Source organism: Ricinus communis, chromosome 10 (genome assembly GCF_019578655.1).
Source record: "Ricinus communis isolate WT05 ecotype wild-type chromosome 10, ASM1957865v1, whole genome shotgun sequence".
NCBI classification, from domain to species: Eukaryota; Viridiplantae; Streptophyta; class Magnoliopsida; order Malpighiales; family Euphorbiaceae; genus Ricinus; species Ricinus communis.
Window position 1 is genome coordinate 970,340 of NC_063265.1, and position 24,145 is coordinate 994,484.

A 24,145-nucleotide genomic window follows, 5' to 3' on the forward strand; every position below is an offset into this window, starting at 1 on the left:
TATATTATTTTTGTAATAATTTTCAATATAATAATATAATTTTTCTTTGTGTAAATTTTCTTGTAATAGTAGGAAATCTATTTAATGTTGAATATTAAATCGCAATAATATTAACTAAATAAAATATTAAATTCTAACTATTTAATCACTCTAGTATCTTAACTTTTAATCTAATTTTTAATCTTTAACTCTATTTTTATAAACTCTTAAATATTTTTTATTTTTTTATTTAATTTAATAAATACTTAAATAAATTATATTTTTATAACCTCTTTAATTATCCATTTAAATAGATATCTAAGCTTTATTGTTCAAAACATTTTTAATTATCTATTTAACCAAATAGATATCCAAACTTTATTTGTTAATAAAGTTTAAATATTTGTGATCGCCATAATAAACAATTTTTAAACATTTTTAATTTTTAATTAACATACTAGACAAGTAAGCTTTATTTCTTTATAACATTTAAATATTTATAAACAACATATAAACAACATATTGAATGGAAATCTATATCAAAAAATATTTAAATATTTTAAAAATATAAATTGACTCATCTATTAAAAAATTAAAATATTAAAACAACTAAATAAATAAAATTTAAAAATACAAATATGCATTTGATAGAGAAAATTATAATATAATAATAATTTTCTGTTCCGACAAGGAAAAATGAATACCATTTATCATTAATTAAAAGAAGTTATTTCTAATAATGTATTTGTTCTCTATTCCAAAATTTAGAATTATAACACAGCTATTTTAAAGTTCAGAAATTCAAAGGGCATAGAATGCAAAGCTCCAATAGTACACTGCAACAGATAGCTTGAATAATTATGCGCAAAGCAAAATCCAGTGTTTCTATTGCCATTTTCATTAATCTGAGACACTTGAATCATGTGACTGATGACTCCACTAATCGATCTACCCAGCACCCAAAAGAATAAACAAATAAATAAACTATAATAAGACTTGTTTCTTGGAAAATTATAAGATGGCTGACCGGACAAAAATATGCCACAGCAAGAAGCCCAAATCTAAGCAGGTATTAGGAAAAAAGAAATATTTCTTTTAACTGAGTTTATGTACATTGTAAGAAGTATTGATATTGATCTACCATTTTCTGACTTCAATTGATGATGTGAGATCTCCTGCATCAACCCTGAGTAAAAGAACAAAGCTAAGGCCATGTATTTGATGAAATTATCAGCAGAAGTATAAGCTTAAAGGGGAAGAGAAAAAAAGAAGCAGCAAAAAAAGCCTTAAACAACAAATAGAATAAAAGCAGTCATACATGTGCTGTGATAATGGTACTCGCAAGTTCAGACTTTCCACCACCTTTCCTCTGGTGTGTATCCTTCTGAATTGATTATAACTTCAGTTTGAATCCTACTGATAGGAAATCATCCCTGACAAAAACAACTCAGAATTATGCAGTAATTCTAACAATATTGTACATACATAGGGCAGGCGCAAGTTTGGCATTGCTTATTCCCACCTGCTTTTGATATTTTATTTTTTATCGATTCCGTTTTTTCAAATGCTGGTTACAAAAGCACAAACAATAAAAAAAAATCAAATTTGTGAAACCAATGCCCTCCGGAATGCCAAACTGGCCAATAGCAGATGAAATGATATACTTTCATGCATATACAAGATAAACTATTAAGAGATACCCAGAAAATGCAGTCTCACCTTAGACATTAACTTACAACCCAAATTAAGAATCAAAGATATGCAATTCTATTTCTCAAGCAACAAAGAAATGAGGTATGATAATCACAACATCAACAAGCAATCATAAATGGCTTAAGAAAATGCAATTTTCTCTGATCAAAAGTACTAATGTTAAGTTGATTCTGTTTCACCTCATTTTTGTATTTGTCTTTCTCTTCTCCTTTTTAAGCTTCTGTTCATTTTCACCACCATCATCAAGAGGAACAAGGCTTCCCACGCACATTGCTGCACCAAAAGACCTCGGACCACCCTTCACTTTCACAGTCCTAACACTCGTCTTATTCCAATCATACCAAACAAGCTTATGATCATTCACTTCTAATAGCATATTCTCCCTATCTTTCGAGTAACACAAAGGTCTTAAAAACATTAAATTACTCATTGATTTGGACAGCCGAAACGAAAACAACTTAATCCAAGACTCCTTCACACCATACTCCTCCATCACCCACAAATCAATACATTCATGTCCACAATTACACATCGCACATAACCTCCCTTCCAACACTCCAGCATCAACTTGAAAATTCAACTGATTATCGGACCAATTCGGCTGAGGCACTTGTTGAAACGTCTCGTTCACAATATCAAAAGCAATAATGGAATTATTGACACCCAGTTCAGGCCAATGAGGCATAACCCAATGCAAAGCATTACAAGCAAAAACACCATATCCTCTCCTGTGTAAAACCTGAAAAAAAGGCTTATATAAAAACCGAAGGTAATAAGGCAAACCCTTGATTCTCTTCCAAGAGTCATTTTTCAAGCTATAAACTTGAACTTGATATTCATAATCAAAAGACTCACACCTATCATCTTCCCCAACAAAAGTAGCCATTCTAACAAGTCTATAATCCTCACTAACAGAATCAAAACCAAACCCGTAAAACACATACCCAGTTTTCGAATTCCTATCTGGAGGTTCAATCTCAGAAACTGGCACTCTTTTGTATTTTCTGGTTGCTGGGTTATACAATGCGAGATCTCGCTCCGAGTTTCGCAATGCTAACAACCCATTACACGAACCCACAGCTTCTGTGCCGCCACCTTTCTGTAAAGGATGGATGAGGACATCTGCCGCGGCGGGGGAAACGGAAGAGAGGGAATCGAAATCAAGGGTGTAGAGATTCCAGTCGCGGAGAATTAGGAAGAGATTGGATCTGGTTTTTAAGGAATGAGAGAGGTGGTGGTCGATGAAATCAGGACTGTCGATTAAGGAGCAAAGGGGTTTGGAGAGGCAACGGAAACGGAGAAGAGCTTTGACAGGAAGGAGGAGAAGAACGTCGGAGACAATATCGTCAGGGATTTTTGACATTTTTTGTTTAATTTTTTTCTCTTCTGTGTTATCGGATATGAAATAAGCGTTAATTGTTGGAGCAGTAAATTTGGTTTGTTTTGTTGATTTCTTAGAACAAGAAAACGGAGGATACAGGTGTTCCACTGCATGCGAGGATGATTCCAGAAACTAACATTTGTAGGGATGAGATGGCTACAAAATATATATAGAGCAATTTACACAGGAGAAATCTGGGCCCGGTTATCGCAATGGAAAGGGATCTTTATAAGGGAAAATTACTCTGACATCTCCTGACATTTCCTTAACTACTATTTCTGTTTTTTATTTATATTTTTTAATCACCTGATTAAAAATCTAATTGACTAAGTTTAGTTTAATTATTAAATTTATTATTAACTACAAACATGTATTCTAAAGTTTAATATTTTCAATTGATATAACTCTTTAATAGTTTTTTCAATTACAAATGTTGTTCACATACGTAACATTCTAAATTTTTTTGGATTTAAATAATTTTAGATTTTCATCCATATTTTAATATCTTGATGGAAATTATAATATTTTAATTTAATTTAATAAATAGTATAAATTGAAATTATATATTAAAATTAAAAATTATGATTTGAATAAAATAAAATATTTATCTATTTAATTTAATCATTAAATTTATTTTCAAGCATAAACATCTTCAAAATTAATTAAATTTATTATCAAATATAAATACTTTCAAAATTAATTTACTATCATCTTTTAGTAAATTTTTTTGTCAGAATAATTTTATTTTATTTTTCAAAATTAGTATTTTTAATTGATATAACTCCTTAGTATTTTTTTAAATTATAGATTTTATCCATATATATAACATTCTGAAACTTTTTGAATTTAAATTATCTAATTTTTTTTTACATCTTAAAATTTTGATGAGAGTTGTAATTTTTTAACTTGATTTAATATAATATTAATTAATACATTAGAATTTGATAATTATGAAGAAGAATAAAATAAAGTATTTAATCTTCAAAAAATTTAAAAGTTGCATATTTTTTATTATTTTATACACTTGTTATAAATTCAAAATAAAGTTTCATATATATGCTTAAATTTTCCGACTTGATTATTATTGGTGTTTCCAAGTAGTTAAATTTGAATATAAAAGTGTTCTAAATTATTATATGTCGATTAGAATCTCAAAATAATTTTATTATGTCTATTTGGTTACTTTGTATACTTCAATTACATAGTTTTACATGATCTATTATTCCTAGAGTTAAACCATGTTAACATTTTATATTTTTATCATTTAAAAAAATTATATTAAGAAATTAGAATTATAAATATTATATTAAAAATAAAATTGTGTTATTCTGGATGAGTTTGATATTTACATTATTCTAAAAAAATTAATTTTAAATATTGATTTAATAAAAATTTAATTTTAGATGACTTTGATTGATATTCAATAATAAGTTAAGGACCATATTAAATTTGTATTATCAAATAAGTCCTTTGATCAATTTGACTAATAAAAAAAATAGACAGAGGGTATCAAAAGGTACTAATTCACTTTTGAAAATACAGGATTGAGCTCATAAATTTTGGCAAATCTCAAAAGAGTAAAAGTAATTTTTCTTTCCAAAATACTATTTTTATTATAAAAAATTTTCCTTTCAAAAATAATATATTTTATTAGTAATTTAGTACATATTTTTAAAATTTTATAGTATTAAATTGTTTAGTATATATTTAATATATGTTTATTATCCATTTGATAATACTTGTTACACGTAATTAGTATTTGAAATTGATATTTGTAACTATTTTTTCTCGTATATATTTCATATATATCTTGTACATATTTAATATTTGAAATTAATTTTTAGTTTTTGTTTCATATTTTTAATATCTATTTCACATATTTTAGTATTTAGTTAATATATTTTTAATAATCATTTAATATATTTGATGTACATTTAGTATATAATGAATAAACATTTAGTACATCAATATACATAATACTTTCAAGTAACCTAATCAACTACTTTATGTTCAATCTAAAAGAATGAAGATGGCAGAATTTATTCCGACCTTGGAAATCTAACTCGCCCGAAACCCAATCTGTCTGAACCCGAATTTTAATAAAAATTAAAGACTCGAACTCGAAATGAGCTGAAACTGAAACTGCATGAACCCGAAATGACTCAGACTCGAAGTAACTCGAGACCAAAGTGATATGAAATTTGAGTGACTCGAGACTAAAACAGTAAAGGAATAAAAATAACCCAAACCTGAAATAATTTAAACCCGAGATTGACATAATCCAAAACTTGATAATACTGAAATTTATAATTAACGCAACCCGAATCAAAATTCGAATTGATCCAAATATAACTTTTTATTAAAATAAAAGTTGCATTTTAGTGACATTTAATTATCATACTAATATTTTTAATTTATTTTATTATCAAATAGAATTTTAAGAATATCATTTGTAATATCATCTCTAGATTTTTAATCTTTTATAATTATTAAATTGTTAATTATTAAATAAAATAATTAGCTTGAATTTATGTAATCAAAAAATAAAAACACTAAAAGTAATTAACTAAAATAGTTGAAGTTAAGAATCTTGTTATTTAGTTCAATTTCTATTTAAATTTTTCTTTTAAAAATATGAAATTATTTTATGTTATATTTATGAGAAAAAGAATATTTGAGACTGAAAATACTATACTTTGAGTAAAAAAATTAAATTAATGATTACAAATAGTTTTTCTATAAAAGTCAAGAAACTTAATTAATTATGAAAAGATTAAATAAGATTTCTATATTGACATCATTTTGAATTTAAATTCTTTTAATTTACAACATTCTCGTAAGTAAACTAAATAATTAGGTTAATTATTCTTAAAAGTAATAAAACTTGTATTTTCTTTTTCTTTCTTTAATTCTTAAAGAAAAATTAGAGGTTAATAAAAATGATAGTTCAACAAAGAGGTGGCCATGCAAATATAAGGGAGAAGATGGTTTACCATAATGCAGAAACCTGAACTTTGAATCTTCAACTAAAAAATTTTAAAAAAATTAAATATATAGAATTTTACTGAAAAATTTCATGAGATAAAAAAATAAATCAAATAAATTAATCATAAAATTTATTGTAAACTCGATAGTTTAATCTAAAATCCGATCCGAATTTTGAGTTAACCCGAACTAGAATTTATCTGAATCTGACTTGAACCAAACTCATAAGAATTCGAATTCGAAAAAGAAATAAGGCTAAAAAGACCCAAATTCGAACCAGCCGAAACTCGACCCTATCTAAACTCGAAACTAATAGAACCTAAGAACATTTGAGTCAGAAATTACTTGAACCAAAAAAGACACAAACCCGAGATGGCCAAATGTGAAATGATTTGAAATCCAAAATGATCTTATCCGAACCCAACTCAACCTGCCCATTTGCTATCTCTATAAAAGAATAACCTTCAATTTTTATTTATTATAATAATTAAAACATATGCTAACTGATTATAGATAGAGTACCTTGGAATGTTACTTGCATTAGTATAAGACATTCTCATTATATAACTTTTGGAAGCAATGGAAACTATCCATGTGCTTTTGTCAATTGATTGAACATGTTATATGTTGTAGTTAATAATTATATATATATATCTCTATTAAATATTTTTTAAACAAAATGTGTTTCTTTTCTTGCATAAATAATTATTTAGTGGGGCTACACATAACAAATAAAAATAATTTTTCATCAAGCTGTTATTTTTTTTATCATATAAGACTAAATCTTGAACGATTATAAACTGTAAGATATTTATCGTTACTACATTTATTAATCAACTGCTTTGAAACATAAAAAGTTTGAAATTTTCTTTTCAATTAAGGTCGACTGTATCTAATATCATAAATGCACAAGTATGAAAGGTAAAAAATAGCAAGAAGATTTAAGAACGTTAAGTGGCTTATAACATGGTATTTAATCAACACTAATATATTCTTTATTTTCTAAAGCTACACTATTGAATATGTCTATTGATTCTTGTACTACCTTTTTAACTCTCTCCTAACAATATGCATTTTTCTCATCATTTATGGATAAACCGCCTTAATAAATCATATGCATTTTCTAGTTTATACAATTGTTTAGTTATTGAATGGTTGCTTTGATTTGGTCGTTTATTTTGTTCACTCAACTACTAATTATACTAACAAAATAATGCATCAAAGCTAAACTAACACTATTTATTTAGAACTAAACTCTAAATTCAAAATTAAGGATGTATTAGTGTATGTCTTTATGTGCCAAATAGACACAATTCAAATTTTATTGCGCTTTATAATGATTTGAGAAGGTATACGAGCAATCCATATATTTTTTTGGCTGATATAAGCAAAATGATTAACTGACTATGTCCTTAATGCATGCAATCCTAATTTAGAGACAAAGCTATAACAACATCAAATCATAAATATTATGTGAATTAACATTAATAACTTATCTGTAAATAACATAACTAATTTGCAGAACTAGTCAGAACAAAGACAAATCACATAAATCACCCTTCACAACCACAATATACATTTATTCTAATTTGTTTATGTCTTTAGGTTTGAAGTATATGTGTTCAATGATAATGGCGGTAAAAATAAATTACATTTTGACCGATGAATTGTTGGTAGAAACATCGGATCCCTTGCAAATATGCAATTCAATGTAAGGCAATGTGCAAGCGGCGATGCTTTCTAATTAAAATCTTTATTTTCTTAATTGCTTTTATGCCAATCATCCACCTCATTACATCAAAAATCTTAAAAAGATTCTATTGTCAACTGTTATGTGCACTATCTCTTCTTAATGCCTCATTTTTTTTATATTATTGTTTTTAATTTTCCAATGATTTTCTTCTTTTCCTTGATGAATAATCCATGCATTTCGTTGTAGGTGCCTGCAACAGGTTACTCTTGTGCACATCATACATCCATGAATATAACTTTTACTATATATGCAATCCCATTACCAAGAATTAGGTTGCACCCCCTCCAGCAACTCTAATCTGTAAGGTTATTGCAAAAGGTATTTGGGCGAAGGAGTTGAAGAAGAAGAAAGAACTAATGGAGGAGAGTTTTACTGCATATTGGATAGTATTGGCTCCTAATATGGATTATTATAGTAGTTCTATTACTAGGGTGACTGTTGTTGGGTCAAGGCAGTTGATTAAGGAGATATTATGGTGTGGAGAAGAGAAAGAGGAATGAAAGAGAAGAAAAATGCTTAAGTGAAGTAGAAAAGAAATAAAAAGAGATAGAAAAGTAAAAGACAAATAGAAATATAGTATAAATATATAAAAAAATTGCAGTATGAAATATATAAATTGAAAAAACAGTGATTTATGTAATCTTCTCAAATGAAAATTGTATCTTATGAACCCGAGTTCATGTGGCAATATGGATCTAGATTACTAAACACCAATTCTTATATTATGGATTTAGTCCATGTAGCATTATGGATCAGGATCCATAATATGTAAGGTGTAATTGCATTAAAAGAAAACTCATCATTTTGAAAATTCAAAATTCAAACATATAACTGATCTTCATAATTTCTAAATATTTTTGCCGATTTCTTCATGCCTTAAGGTCATTTTACTCTTTCTCCTCTGGCTTTCTTAAACTTTCTAGAACTATTTTTTGCTTTCTTAAGCTAGAGAGTTGTTGTGCAATCGAGGTAAAAAAACTAACACTTGTTTTTCATAAACATATCATTAGTATTTTTATCCTCATTATTAGTGAGTTATATTTATTTTTTTTGTTGTATGTGTTTCTACAAATTTTATTTTTAGATTTTAAAATGCTCATTCATTTCAAAATTTCATCATTATATAATATTTTCTACTTTATTGTTTGTGGTTTTGTGTGATTTAAAGATTTTTTTCAAATATTTTAAGGTTAGGATTTTAAAAAATAAACTTATTTCAAAAATATGAAGACATCAATAAGAATTTTAGTTAATTTAAAAAAAAATTGATAAATGTATATGTAGATGTGATAAATAAATTATTTATGAAAGATGAATATTTTCTTTTTAAAAATTTATATTTATCAATTTTGTTGCACATATGCTATTTTCGTTTGTCATGACCATAATAAATATTTAAATTTTGTGGTTTATGATTTCGATAAATGTGCTTGAATTTCAATGAATTTGTATGATGAAATTAATAAAAATGTAATGATATTTATTTTCTAAATATTGATTTATTTTTTTATATACATTATATTTATAAAATTATCAACGTAATAATTATTTATTTTATAAAAAATCATGAACATGATGTCCATATTTAATGAGCAATTTAATTATATGGTAGATAAATATTTTGTATATATATTATTATTTATTTTATATATATGAACATCATATCCACATTTGATATATATTTTGATTATTGACGATGAATAATTTATATTTAATTAATGTACATTTTAACCAAAATGCATGTTAGATTATGTACATTTTAATTATGTATGATGAACAATACATTTCTACATGATGTATATTTTCATTTAATGAATATTACACACAACTAATATTTATTTTATCTAAGGAACATTATATCTCTACATGATGAATATTTTATATTTAACCAACGAATAAATTAGTTTTCTTATACAAAAAATATCCTACTAATTATTCTTTGTTCTAAGTGATATCTTGCAGCATTATGGGAAAGAAAATAATTGAAAAATATATTGCTAAGAGAAATAAAAATACTGAAAAAAATAATCTACATCGCGTGATCAAAGGCTTAGAACAACATCGAGTAATACTAGAGCTACATGGAATAAATGGTATGAAATAGAAGAAGGAGAAACCTTATGTAAAACCAAAATTTGGGACCAAACTGTTTCCGATTAGTTTGATGATCAGTAGAAGTAGAGAACTTTTTTTTTATGGTCTGATTTTTAGAAGATTGAAAGAAGAACCAAATTTCTTTTTTGTGTAGTCTCGTCATTTTCTTACTAGTAATTATCATATATTTTCGATTGATTCAATATTTAATTAATAAATGATACTATAAAACTCTTATGCACTTAGGAACAGTACTAAATCAATTAATTTGATGGGTAATTTGGTCATTTCTGCACAAATTTAGTTCCTTATGCATAGACAATAATATTTATTGCACTTCTCTTTTGCATCCTAAAGTTACTACTTTTTACCATTGCATCCTTTTCTCGAGGGCAAAGTGCTCTAAGAAATAATATCGTATTCAATTGATTTTTTGTCTTTCAACAAAATACTATATACACATGTAAATATGCTACAGGTATTATACATATCACTTAAGTCATGTTTACTCTCTCTCTCTATATTATTGTTCACCACTTCTTTTTCTTTCTTCCTTTTGAGATTTTTTGCATTTCTCATTTTCCTTTCAACTCTCTCTCTCTCTCTATACTTTTATGCACCACCTTCTTCTTTTCTCTACACTTTTGCTCTTGAGTTTTGATTTCAGAAACAGTAGATATTTTTTGTATTTTTTATCTGAGAAAATATTGTCTATCTTGCTACCGAAATGAAGAAATTTAATCACAAGGTTCTTTTTTTTTTCTGTAATTTGAAAAATTATAATTTTTTAATTCAAGTGGTTTTGCTTGGTTAGTTTTATTTAAAATTTGTAAAAATGAAAGATGAGTACTTGACTATCTTTTTCAAAAACAATGCAAGTGAAAATCTTAAACTATTTTATATGACATTAATTAACTGAATTAAAAATAGAAAAAAGATCGACAGAGGCTGAAATTTTAAGAGGATTATGATGTGCTAAAAGGAGCAAATTGATAACTTGAAAATGATGATTAAGTTTACTATTTACTTTAATCTAATTTTTTTCTTTTCTTTTTGTAACTTTGAAGTTACTTTCATTATTTTTTTTTTCCTTTTGTAGCTTTAGAATTGTTTTCTTGAGGTTTTGAATTAAAAATAGCTCATCATACTAATATTATGATTATAATAGCATGAGCAGAAATTATTTATTGTTGATATGCTTATAGCTTTCTAACTATAAGCTCATTAATTGCATGGAATTAGAGAGAGCTAAGCATCAAGATGACACTTAATTCTCTAATAGTGGATGTTTAACTACCTCAAAAGACATAAAATATAACTCTGTAAATTAATTATATATTCCACATAATATTTTTCAATGTAGCTGCCATTCTAAATAACTTTTTCTAATTTCTTTTATTCTTTGCAACAATTCATGATTCAGGAGTGATTTATCCCATAACCATTAACTCAAACATATATAAGCTTCTTTTCTATAATTTTGGAGGTGCTAAATTTTTTAAGAAAGATTTTCAATCTTCAAAATTTATTGTAAAAATTATTATAAGAATATATAAAGGAAGAAAAATAACGAGGTTTGTGTTTTTTTTGTTAGATTTTAAAAATCATCAACAATTTTTAGTAAGAAACATGTCTAACATGTATATAGTTCCAAGACGACTAATATATGTGAAGAAGTTTGTGACCACGTAAAATTTTAATTTTTATTGATAATTGATATTCGTTTGGTTTTTGTTTTTATTTTTGGAATGATAGTTATTTACTTTTCTTTTTATAAATGCCGATTGTGAAAATCAAAACGAAAAAACAACAACAAGTAACATGGAGAACACTGTGACGATGTCATTACGAGAAAGTCTTATCACATTGTTTAAACTAACGTTAAAGTTGATCCCATCAAATACTGGATACCCTATTTTATTCTCAATTCTCTAGGTTTAACTGCTATTTATAAATTATTTAAAGTTTTTATAAGTTTCTATTTTCTTTCATATAATTAGTGTAACAATTAAAGATGGCTTTTCTTATAGGATATAATTTGAGGTTGAACTTGACTGATTTTGTTTTTAAATTTGATTTGATAAGAGAATTTTCTATTTTATTTGCTTTCTCTCTCATTTATCTCTTTTAAGAATTTTTAGTTCTGACTGAAATTTCAAGTAAGAGCTAGCAATTTATTTGGTTATGTGTGGTTTAGCTCAAGTATTGCATAGTTTGGGTTTGAATTATTAATGGTTATAGGTATGTGTTTTTCTTATTTGCAAATGTTGGGAACGAGTTGCTTACGACTTAAAACATATAAATTTACATCGTTAAGTAATTTGAACAGGGGAATATTGTGAGTGTTTATGAAAATTAATCATTTGAATTAATTATACCATGTGGTTAGATTCTTCATTGACTTTGTTTAATTACTAATTACTAAAAAAATAATTTTTTTTTTATCTTCTTTTTGGACTAATTGTTTCTCTATATTCCCTTTGCATTGGTATATGGTCCTTGAGAACACTAGTTGATGGATTCACAATTTTTTTTTAATCTTAGGTATGCTTTTGGTTTTTTTTTTTTCAGTATTGTTTTAAACTAGAATTTTTTTATTTCTTAGCTCATGTTTTTGCATCTATCTTAGTTTAAAAATGGGTATATGATCTGCAAATATTTTATCACAGACTTATGGTTTTTTTTTTACTTTCTTTTGATTTCAAGGGCTTGAAAGTCTGTTTTTTCTCTGGATATAAAGCTTTTGCCTTTTAAAAAAGAATTGCCCAACAACTTTTAATTCCTCTTTTGACAAATGTGTTGTTTTCATCTCTTACAAAGTGTTATTTATATAGTTTTTACCTATGTTTTTGGAGGGTCTTAGATTTATTTGCCAAGTTTGCCATTTTTTTTATTTGAACCACCCCCTTTTTCTATATTACTCTTCTATTTTCTTTTTGTTATGACCACCCTAAAGTGAAAAAATTGCCTTACATTTATAAATATCTTTTGTTGGACAACCATTTTATAGTTTACTGCGTATCAGATCTACTAATAGCATCAATAATTTCTTTTACTTTTCAATTATACTAATCCTTTGATTTTATCGGTATTTTCATTTGTGTTGCATGTATTAAAGAGGATTGAGGATGTCTATTTCTCTTGCCACTCATGCTTCATTGTAATTGACTCAAAAAAAAATTTCAGTATAATTATTCATTTATGTTGTTTTTATTCCATAATTTCTATTATTTTGAGATTTTCCTTTTGTGATTGGGTTGTTATTTGCATGTCTTTATATTGTTGGTTTGGCTTGTGCTCTAAGCTTATTATGTTTATGTTCAACCTTATTTCTCCTTCTTTCTTTACAAGTGATCTCTTTCAAGATACTCTAGAGTGTATTTTGGATTGTGCTTTATAGCAGTTAGGCTTGAGTTTTGCTACTTTCTTTTTCAAAGTTTTTAATAATTTACGTCAATTCTTTGTATTATTTGTTAATAGGTTTTACTTATGCCTGCATTCGCTTCGTTTTTTTTTTTTTTGGTACTTTTTGGCTCCTACCTATTTAATATGAGGTATGCTTTTTGTGTAAGAAATGCCAACTATATTTTTAAGTGTTTACATGTATCAAAAGAAAAATTTGATGATTAATGATATTCTATTTTAGTTGCCAATGATATGTCCTCTTTATTAAAATATTTATTTTTTACTATATTTATAATTTTAGTTGTATTTTTACATATATAATTTTATAGATAATATTATGAGCAAAATTAATATGAAAAGATCTCGCAGCATCACGCGAGTAATCTTTCTAGGGAACAAGGTTCTATTTGGCCATCAAACTTTGCAGTCATATTCGATTTGATTCTTTTTAACTTTTACGACTAATTTAACCCCTGAATTTCTCGAATAGATCTGATTTAGCCTTTTTCTAAGCGAATTCGTTGCAAGCACTATAAGAAGAGTGTGAAAAAATAGCCAAACTGAACTTGACTGCAGATTTTGAGGGCCAAATTGAACTCGAGTGACAAGTTGAAGGGCCAAACTCAACTTTATTCTTTTTCTAACTTAAAAATTAAAAAAATAAATATAATTTTTTTAAATTACTCCAAATCGAGAATTACTAACATTATTACTATAAAATAAATTCATATATGACATCTTATAATCTAACACCATCATCATCAACACTTTATTAGCCTCCATATGAATTCTACCAACTATTTTAAAATCTAAAATATATAAATTTAATTATATAGTTAAATCAATTACAATCCAAATTATTTTTGATGGTCAAATTGAGCCGCACAAAAAGTTGAGTGGCCAAATTGGATTCTATAGCACGTGATTTCACTCTCTTAAAAAAGGATTACATTGTACCTATTAAAAAGATTTTAGGGGTTAAATTGGTCGTAAAAATTAAAGATGGCTAAATTGAATATGATTGCGGAGTTCGAGGGCCAAATTGAACTTTTTTTATCTTTCTAGTATCTAATATATTTATTGTTTAAAATTATAGTAATCATTAGTTTATATGATGAAGTTCATCATGACTTATGATTACTAATTTGTGTTTTGCTTTTCATTTTTAAATAAACAACTTTCTTACTTGGATATCATTAAATTTTAAGGAAAAGTTGTTGACAAAATTTTGGTTAGTATTATTGAATTGGGATAAAAAGAAGTTATTTTGCGAAGAGTGAAAAAATGAAAGAAAGTTCTTTAAAAAAGAGAAAGGTTGTAAGAGCTTTCAAAAATGTCTTTTCAACAAGAGAATAAGAAGCCAAAGCAAGCATATAAAGTTATTGGTCTTGAGATCCATGATGTAAAATCACCTGAAATTATAAATGATGTGAGGAAGATTAATGTTCATTTCATTAAATTATAATATTTATCACGGGTTATATATATTTATTCATTATTGTAATATTTAATATTTCATGATTGTAGAAGTTTGTGGATAGAATTGATGCTACCTTGATAAAAATAATAAGTGCAATAGTAGAATTTAGAGAAGCAATAAACAAAAGTTGGGAGGATGAAACTAGGAAATGATATTTTTAAAGAAAGCTTTTAATATTGTTTCTGAAATATATAATAACTTGACAAGCTCTTAAAAAAAATAAAATAATTATTTCGAAAAATATATATCAAGATAATGATTTCTACATGATTCAGAATTTCTTAAAGCAATTGGAGAGCTTGAAAATACAATTCCTCAAATTGTAACTGCACTAAAAAGTGTTAACCTTTCCACATTTTCATTAGGGCTCACGCAAGATAAAAAAAATGATCCAAGAGAAGAAGTTTAAGCTCTTGAAGTTTCATAATCTGAAGTAAATGAGCCTTAAACACTAGTTGTTCAACATCCAAAATCAAGAGCAATGGATCCCAATGACTGTTGTTCAAGTTTCAGAATCAGGAGCAAATGAGTACTAAAAATCAACTGTTGAATTTCCAGAATTAAGAGGGAATGAACCCTACACACGAGATGTTGAAGATCAAGCTAGTGATGGAGATAAAAGAAATGAAAAAAACATATGATGAGAATGCTCAATAACTTTATCTATTTTATGTGAATTTTATGTTCTTTCATGTTGTATATGTTGATCATTTTATATTCATATATTTTTTATTTATATGATGTATGTTATTTAATATTTTCTAAAATATTCATGAGTACTATCTTGCATGTTTATTATATTTCTTTACTATTTCATTAATATTCTCTTATATGTTATTAGTACTTTGTTTAATGTTTACTAGTATTCTTTTTTATGTTTATCATATCTAATTTTTTATTTATTCTAGTATGATTGAAGAGCCAAAATCAAAAGTAGAGGATGTTAACAAAAGAGTAAGACTTGTAAGAAAACACAAGATGCTTCCTTTCTTTCTGAGGTCGTCTTTTTAGATTAAATATAATTAAAAGTTAAAATAAGTTACAATAAATGAGAGGTTTATTTCAGAATATGCATTTATGGAAATTGAATAAAAGTGAGATTAATTTCTAACTATTTTACTTTTTTAAATTATAAACATATTACATAATTTAACTAATTATTTTTCTATTTATAGTGAATGTATGTTCAACTATGGTGATTACTAGATTTACCGTGAAGTTTCCAGAAGCCTTTATGGAGAAAAGAAGTTTTAGTTAGTATCTTGGATATATGGTACTTAGAAATAGACACAAATGAGAAAAGTCATCCAAGCACCAAATTTAAAAGATTCTTCTTCACCACACAACTATACGTGAGTAGTTATTTAATTAGTAATATGTTGAATAGTTACAAATAATGTTTATTACTGTTCAATTTTTATTTTTTCGCTTACAATTAGAAATCCATTATAATACATGTTAAAATATTTTGCGAAAAAATGTCGTTAAGAAATTTCAATAAAATGTTTATTTTGAATCACATAGAATAAACTCACAAGATAGATTCATTTCATATATTTTTTCAAAAAGCATGAGTTTTGGAAAGAGTTTCAAAAAGGATCATTCTTACAACTTAAGCTCAATACATCTTATTATATTTGAGGCAATATATGAGATATTTGGATCTTTAATATTCTTTTTTAAGAATAAGGTGTGGTTCTTAAGTATTATAGATCTAAAGAGTTAAATAGATAATAGAACCATTTTTAAAGAGCCAAGGTTTCATCTGTAATCCATAATATTATATTGAAGTATTACTAGTAGAAAAAAGTTAATCCTCCAACAAAGCCATTTGATCTAGCAAGAACATGATCATCATAAGAAAGAGTTTGGTATTGGATACCATGATGATTGGCTTTGATAGTGCTTTAGTGCAAGTGGAAGATTGTTAGAGTATGCTCTAAAGATAAAGAGTTGTCAGAGAGTTTATGTTAGTTTATACATCATAGTTGATGGTATACAATTAATACTGAAAGTATTATTCGATTCTAATGGTACGAGTAGTCCGGTATTATCAAGGAGTAATCGAAACAGTTAGAGATGAATACCATGGAATGTAAACAAAAATATAAGAAAAGTTATAAAGCGAGTTTATAATAATGAGGTTCTCATTAAATACGTTCCTATACTTTGTTCATAGTCGATGTTTGATCAAGAATTAGATATTGATCGTTGGATATTGATTAAACACTCGAGACTACCATATTGCATTATCACTTACTTATGAAGTACGAAATCTGTCTCAAAAGGTAGAGAAATAAGAATTCCAAGATAAGCATATGGGTGCTTTTTACAAGAACAAGTTCATTGAACACGACCTACTGAGTAGTCCATATGAAATTTACCCTAAGTGTCTATGGACAATACTATTGTGACAGTCATATAAGAAGATATCCTTAGACTCGCGATAACATTATATTATCTTATATGAGGATTACTATTCTTTAATACTATCTTATGTTTTCTTATCCATTGAGTGCTCAAGGGATAGTCATTGAGTATAGTAAGAGTCATGTGAAGATAATAAGTTATCAATAAAGAATCATTGCTCAAGGTAATATATCATGAGACCTTATTCTGATGATTCTTGATATGCTTTAATATGGAAAACCTTGGCTAAGTTTGTACTAATGAAGATTATGAAAAGTATTTCACAAATCTTGTTCAAGATGTTATACGCATTTATCAAGAACAAATATGATTAGTTCAATTATAGAGTTGACACTTGCATCCATACTCTATAAATCAATTAGGATAAAAGTACAATGAAAGAATTGAATTACATTGTAAGATTGTTCACTATAAAGGTTTATTAAAGCACTTTAATCATTTCTAAACTTTTGGGTGGTCATAATGCATTGCTAGATGCCAATCTTAACATATAAACATGAGTTAAGTTACATTAGAGAATTAACAGTGAATCAAAAGAGTTTAATTCATAATCCATACTTATTGCCAACATATTAGGAACCTTCTAGATCACACACAAATAGGCTTTAAGCGATGATTAAAATGAGGCTTTAAGCTTTGGGTTTAAGCTCATATATATTGGGCCTAATTAAAGGTTAATTAATTAAGAGCTAATGAGCCTTGTATAAAAATTGGCAAAAATGGACAACCGGGCGGTGTACAACTGATCAGTTATAAGGCAGAGTGGATAGACTCTATGGTTCCTCAGGCAAGCTTCGACCGATTTTGATAGTTCTGCTCAATTTCAGGTGATTTTGGACTCTTGAAATCCCAAAATTTTATACACATGCATAAAAAATCAAAATTGATTATTAAAATATTAAAATTAAATAAAACAAGGGAGGAAATAGAAGGTTAATTAATTAAGAGCTAATAGGCCTTGTATAAAAACTAGCAAAAATGGACAACCGAGCGGTGTACAACTGATTAGTTGTTGGGCAGAGTGGATAGACTCTATGGTTCCTCAAGCAAGGTTTGACCGATTTTGATAGTTCTGCTCAATTTCAGGTGATTTTAGACTCCCGAAATCCTAAAATTTTATACATATGCATAACAAATTAAAATTGATTATTAAAATATTAAATTAAATAAAACAAGGGAGGAAATAGAAGATACATGCTCTAACATGTGAAAAACAGACAGCTGCAACTTTAATCCAATTGGAAAAGAAACTAGATTAGATCATATATCATGCTAAATTAACTAATATACATTCGAATACTAACGATAAGAAAAATAGCAAACCCTAAAATATATTGATAATTAAATAAACATATTAGAGAAATTAGGCAGATTTTATCAGATGGGAGATACAAATAAGGAAACTATCCTAAAGCATTTTTGAATTACTTTTTCATATTCAAAACAAATAAGCATATCCTAAGAAGGCATTAAATCTAATTATGGAAAAAAAATCCTATCATAATTTACAGATCCTAAATATGCAAATCTAATAAATCATAACAAATCTATACCCAAATCAAACAAAGCTATCAAATTATATCAAATAACAAAAGCAGTCATCAGAATAACATGGGAAAAATAAACATGACAAGATGATTGTGAATGAAAACCTCAAGTTGTCACCATTTTGAGCAATCTCTCGTGATAAGATGATTGTGAATGAAAACCTCAAGTTGTTGCCATTTTGAGCAGTCTCTCGAATCTGAGGAGCAAGATAAGATATAGATTCAAAGGCAGGGTAGGGATTAGTATGATTTAGAGTGTTTAGGTTTTTCCAAAATCACAGTACGTTCTATGTAATACCCGAAATTTTTTCTTTAATAATAATAATATTAATAATAATTAATAAATGAGTTTTTATTAAATTAACTTTTTTTATTTTTATTTGATTTAATTGGGATGATTAAAATAGAATTTTAATGCTAGACAAATAAGAGAGTTATTTTCTATATCCAATTAGTTTGATTTTTAAGAAATTAATTAAGTAAATTCTTTGGGAAATAAATTATATTTTTTGTCATTCAATTTTTCTCCAAAATGAATATATGAATTAAAATTCTATATTTGAGAGTTATGAATGAATTAGTAAATAATATTTTATAAAAGAATTATCGGGGAATGATAAATTTTAATTAGCAAATGGTGTTAATTTTAATTGGAAAATATTTAGCAACTTGATTAATTAAATTGTCGGCAAGGACTTTTTGGCAATCTTATATTTAAAAGCAAGGGTAAATAATTAATTATATATTTTTAATAAAATTCTAATTTGACCCAAATTAAATAGTTAGGGACTTAATTGAAAAACTAAAGAAAAGTTTAAGGGTTAATCATAAATTTTATAGGACGAAATTGTTGTAAATAAAAAAAGTTGAGAGACTAAATAGTAAAGAAGAAAAGTTCAGGGACTAAAGAATGATATAAAGAAAAGAAAGAAAAGAAGGAGGAGAGGATCAACGTGTGACGAGGGGAGAGGGAGAAGAAGCTCGCTGTCGTCCATGGCAGGCGGAGGAAGAGTCTGTCTGGGGCGTCGTGGAGCCAGCTGGCCGAAGAGCTGATGTCAACGAGTCCAGCAGCAGAGGCGGCAACGATAGTTAGCAGCGGAAAAAAAAACTAAGCGTGAGGTCGGTCTTGCTCGGGCGTTCGCGCCAATGGTCATGAGGTCGATCTTGAAATGACCGGTGAGTTGAGGGCTTCCTTTTAGGAGTAGCGGCGTCAGCTTTGGTGGCCGGAGGAGGGAGTTTCAGCGAGGTGTTGGTAGCCGCATTTTCTGGCTTTTCTGGCAAACTTCGACGAGCTTTAGCTGATCGGAGGGCATATCCGGACTCTCCTCAGCTCAAGCTTTCCAATGGCACCGATTTCGTGGCAATCAGACTCTGTTTAAAAATCGACGGTCGAGATCATCTGTAAATCTTTCCGGAGGATCGGGGGTCGGATCGAAAGATCGGAAGTTGGGATCATCATCAGCGCGTCGTTTCGAGTCCGTTGGTGCATTCGGATTGTCGATTGGACTCCGGCAGCTGAAGGCGAGTCGACTGAGCGATCAAGCGTCTCGGTAATTCTCTGGCCTGTTGATTTTAGAATTCATTGGTAAAATTTATGTGTTTATTGAATTGTGTTGAGCATTAGAAAAATATTGTGAGTTAAAATAATTAATTGTCGGACTGTCTGCCGTTAGTCGTGATTTGTGATGTGTGGCGGAGTCGGAAAAAATAATAAAGTCTTGGGGACCCGATTCCTGTTAAAATAAATTGTTGAAATTTTTGAAGTATTTTCTGGCAGGTCCTAGACCCATTTTACGGGGGGTAAACGTCTGTGTTTAGGAGAGGTTCTGCCGAATTTTCGGTAGAATTTACCCGAGTCGAATTTTTAGACAGTCAATCCTAGGAATCTAGACCTAGGGTTAATTGTCAAATATTTCAATGTTATTGATTAAATTATTTTCCGTGATTAGATAATCCGTCAGTTCGGCTAGCTCCATCCGAGACATCGGAGGACAGCTAGGAGATCGTCATATCTGTGAGTTAAAGTCATATATATATTATGCATGTGTCATGCGCAGATTTTAAATAGCAATTGTGATTAATTGATTATAGGTTTAAATTATTCATTTAATTACTATTCATATATATCATTTTCTTCATCATTGATTTTATTATTGCATGATGACTCGGGATGGGATGTCAGTAGAACATGCTATTGATGAGTTACACCGGTATGAATCAGAGACAGAAAATAAAGGAGTAAAGGTTTGTAAATTTTCTTTAAAAGGTAAATTTAGGACTTGCGATGGTTGAGCATCGCTCTCTGAGCTGAGTAGAGTGAGTTTGCCACAGTAAAGGTCCCTGGTCGGGCATTGCTCTCTAGGCGCCGGCTTATTTAGAAACCTAAGTGACCAGACTGGAGTTAAGGACCCTGGTCGAGCTTTGCTCTCTGGGTCCTAGTCTTATTGGAGTAAGAGAGCCTAAAGGCTAAAACTGATAGTGATAATTAAGTGACTAGACTGGAGTTAAAGACTTCGGTTGAGCTTCGCTCTCTGAGCTCTAGTTTTGTTGGAATGAGAGAGTCGAGATGTTAGTGTTGGGATTAGGGTTCTACTGAAGTACTCCATCCCATAGTATATGAAAGTTATTTTTATTTAAGCATGGAATGACACGTATATTTTTGCATGACTTAATGTTTATTTCAAATTAAATAAATGTGTTATTGAAGTGTTTAAAATCGTTTTTGGATATATAATTTTAACTCACTCTCGAGACTGACAGTCTCATTTTCAGTGTTTTTCAGGTGATTGTTAGTCTTCCTGCAGTTCTTATCTAGCAACCTGACTCATTCATCATCGGGTTGATGTATTTGATTTTGGTATATTTGACTTGTAAAATTTAGATTCTCCGTAGTAGAAATTTTTAGACTTATCAGTTTGTAATCTTATATAAGTTCAGATCTCGCCTAACTATGCTGGCGGACTGAATTTAATTTATAGTACTCGTTGATTTAAGATTAATTATGGAAATAGTGGAAGACTCTTGTATGTACGGTACTCCTTTCTTCTGCTATTGGTTAGTCAATACTCGAACCTTCCAAGCACCTTCTTCCTTAATTAAAACCCAGGCGACCAGTCGAATACATTGTCAGTAGATATTCATCCGGAGGTCTCATAAGGAATGCTTAATACAAAACAACTAACTATAAGTCAGCAGACCAGTAAGAAAGGCCATTGATGAAGCTAACCTAGATTCCTTATTATGTAGAAATTTATTACTGAATATGGGTAAGAAGCTTCATCACTGTCTGAGAAAAGAAGGTAAATCTCTCTCGATTAAATATTTAATTACAAAAATACCAAACATACAAATTTTCATTAAAACTCCATATTAATAAAATTATATTTTAAATCCTTATTCTAAAATAAATTTCTAATTTAATCCTAACACACAATTAAATTAACTTCTTGTGATGCAGCAAAACTATGGCAATTAGGATCCCAAGACGCAGCAAGCCCTATGATGCAAGGAATAATGGACTTACATCATGATATATTTTTCTTTCTCATTCTGCTCCTCTCAATGCTCTAATGCCTATACCGGATATGGATCGAACTGTCTCATAACGTTTTGAACCCAGCTCACATACCGCTTTAATGGGCGAACAGCCCAACCCTTGGAACATACTACAGCCTCATGAGGCAAAAAGCCGACATCGAGGTGCCAAACCTTCCCGTAGATGTGAAATCTTGGGGAAGATCAGCCTGTTATCCCTAAAGTAACTTTTATCCGTTGAGCGACGACCCTTCCACTCGGCGCCGTCGAATCAGTAAGGCCGACTTTCGTCTCTGCTCGACGGGTGGGTCTTACAGTCAAGCTCCCTTTTGCCTTTGCACTCGAGGGCCAATCTCCGTTCAGCCCGAGGAAACCTTTGCACGCCTCTGTTACCTTTTGGGAGGCCTAAGCCCCATAGAAACTATCTACCTGAGACTGTCCCTTGGCCCGTAGGTTCTAACACAAGGTCAGAATTCTAGCTCTTCCAGAGTAGTATCTTACTGATGGCTCAGACCCCCCCCCCCCCGCGGGAGGGGGCCTTTTTCGCCTTCCACCTAAGCTGTGCAGGAAAGGCCTAAAGCCAATCCCAGGGAACAGTGAAGCTTCATAGGGTCTTTCTGTCCAAGTGCAGGTAGTCCGCATCTTCACAGACATGTCCTTTGGATTGAGTTTGGATTTTAATTTGTTTGAGTTAGTGAATAGTCAAGCTTACTACGGGATTTGGTGGCCTTAAGCTTACCTATTCCCTAGTGCCGGTCACGGGCCCATAGATCGGGTCGTGACATTCTATATCTTTTGCCAAAAGCTTATTAATAATTGTCAACCCCTTAGGCTTAGGGTTTATCTTCTATTTATAGGAAAGATGAGGAAGCCTTAAGAGCTAAGATAAAGGCTAGTTTGATTACCAACAATTAAAATAATTAAATATAACCACCAACTTATCAAATTTGCTTCTCAAGTGATAAATATATGATTTTTCTTTAAAAATTGAGATAACATCCAATAATTCTTATATGATAATTGATAGAATTAAAAACGTTTAAAAACTCAAATATTATCAATAAAAATCAAGAAAATCTCTTTAAAATCAAATATGACAATTATGGGTGTTTAAAATTCTAAAACAATAGATAAGTACCTGTGAAAAAGTAGTTTACAGCCAATCAGCTGAGTGCAGAGCCGATTAGCTCTGTATAGAGCCCATTGGCTCTATGTATAGCCGAACAACTGTATATAGAGCCAATTGGGTATACAGGCAGGCATAATCTAAAAAAACCCATTTGTCTATGATGTTTTGACCATTCAACTAATTTTGATCCAATCTTGACTATTTCAATCAATTTTTCAGAAAAAATTCTTAAAATAATATTTTTGGCTCGATGAAACATAATCCTTACTGAGAGTTTGACCTTCCAGACCTTTGCGAGACTCGAGAATAATATCGATTTTAAACATTGGAATTTCTGTAATTCCCTCGATATCTAAATTCAAATATCTTGTGCTTACAATATGTTAGCTATATATTGAAGAAAAAAAAATTATATGTTTACTTTGTGTGTGTATATATATATATATATATATATATATAGTTAATCTAGACCGTGCTGTGTAGGACCCATACGAGTAACAAAGCACTACCTCAAGATTTTTAAGGCAGCATCATACCCAAGATCCAAACTCGAGATCTTAGTTAAGTTAGAAGAATCCTACCATCTCATTTACATGCTCTTAGGTATGTCTGGTTATTTTTAACATAAACTAAATAAAGTATATGTTGATTTTAAATCATGTACGTATGTAAATACTAATGATATGAAATACCTCTCTTTCAATATTAAAATTTA

General features: G+C 28.8%; 1 protein-coding gene across 1 annotated transcript; it reads right to left on the reverse strand.

Moving 5' to 3' along the window:
• Window positions 1-811: 811 nt before the first annotated feature.
• On the reverse strand, window positions 812-3,259 carry LOC8279023 (F-box protein CPR1). The gene is made up of 3 exons (XM_002532669.4): window positions 1,872-3,259; window positions 1,298-1,412; window positions 812-1,165 (listed from the first exon to the last, which is right to left on the reverse strand). Exons 1-2 carry the CDS (start codon window positions 3,053-3,055, stop codon window positions 1,373-1,375), a joined length of 1,224 nt encoding a protein of 407 aa, XP_002532715.3. The 5' UTR covers window positions 3,056-3,259; the 3' UTR covers window positions 812-1,165; window positions 1,298-1,372.
• Window positions 3,260-24,145: the final 20,886 nt, after the last annotated feature.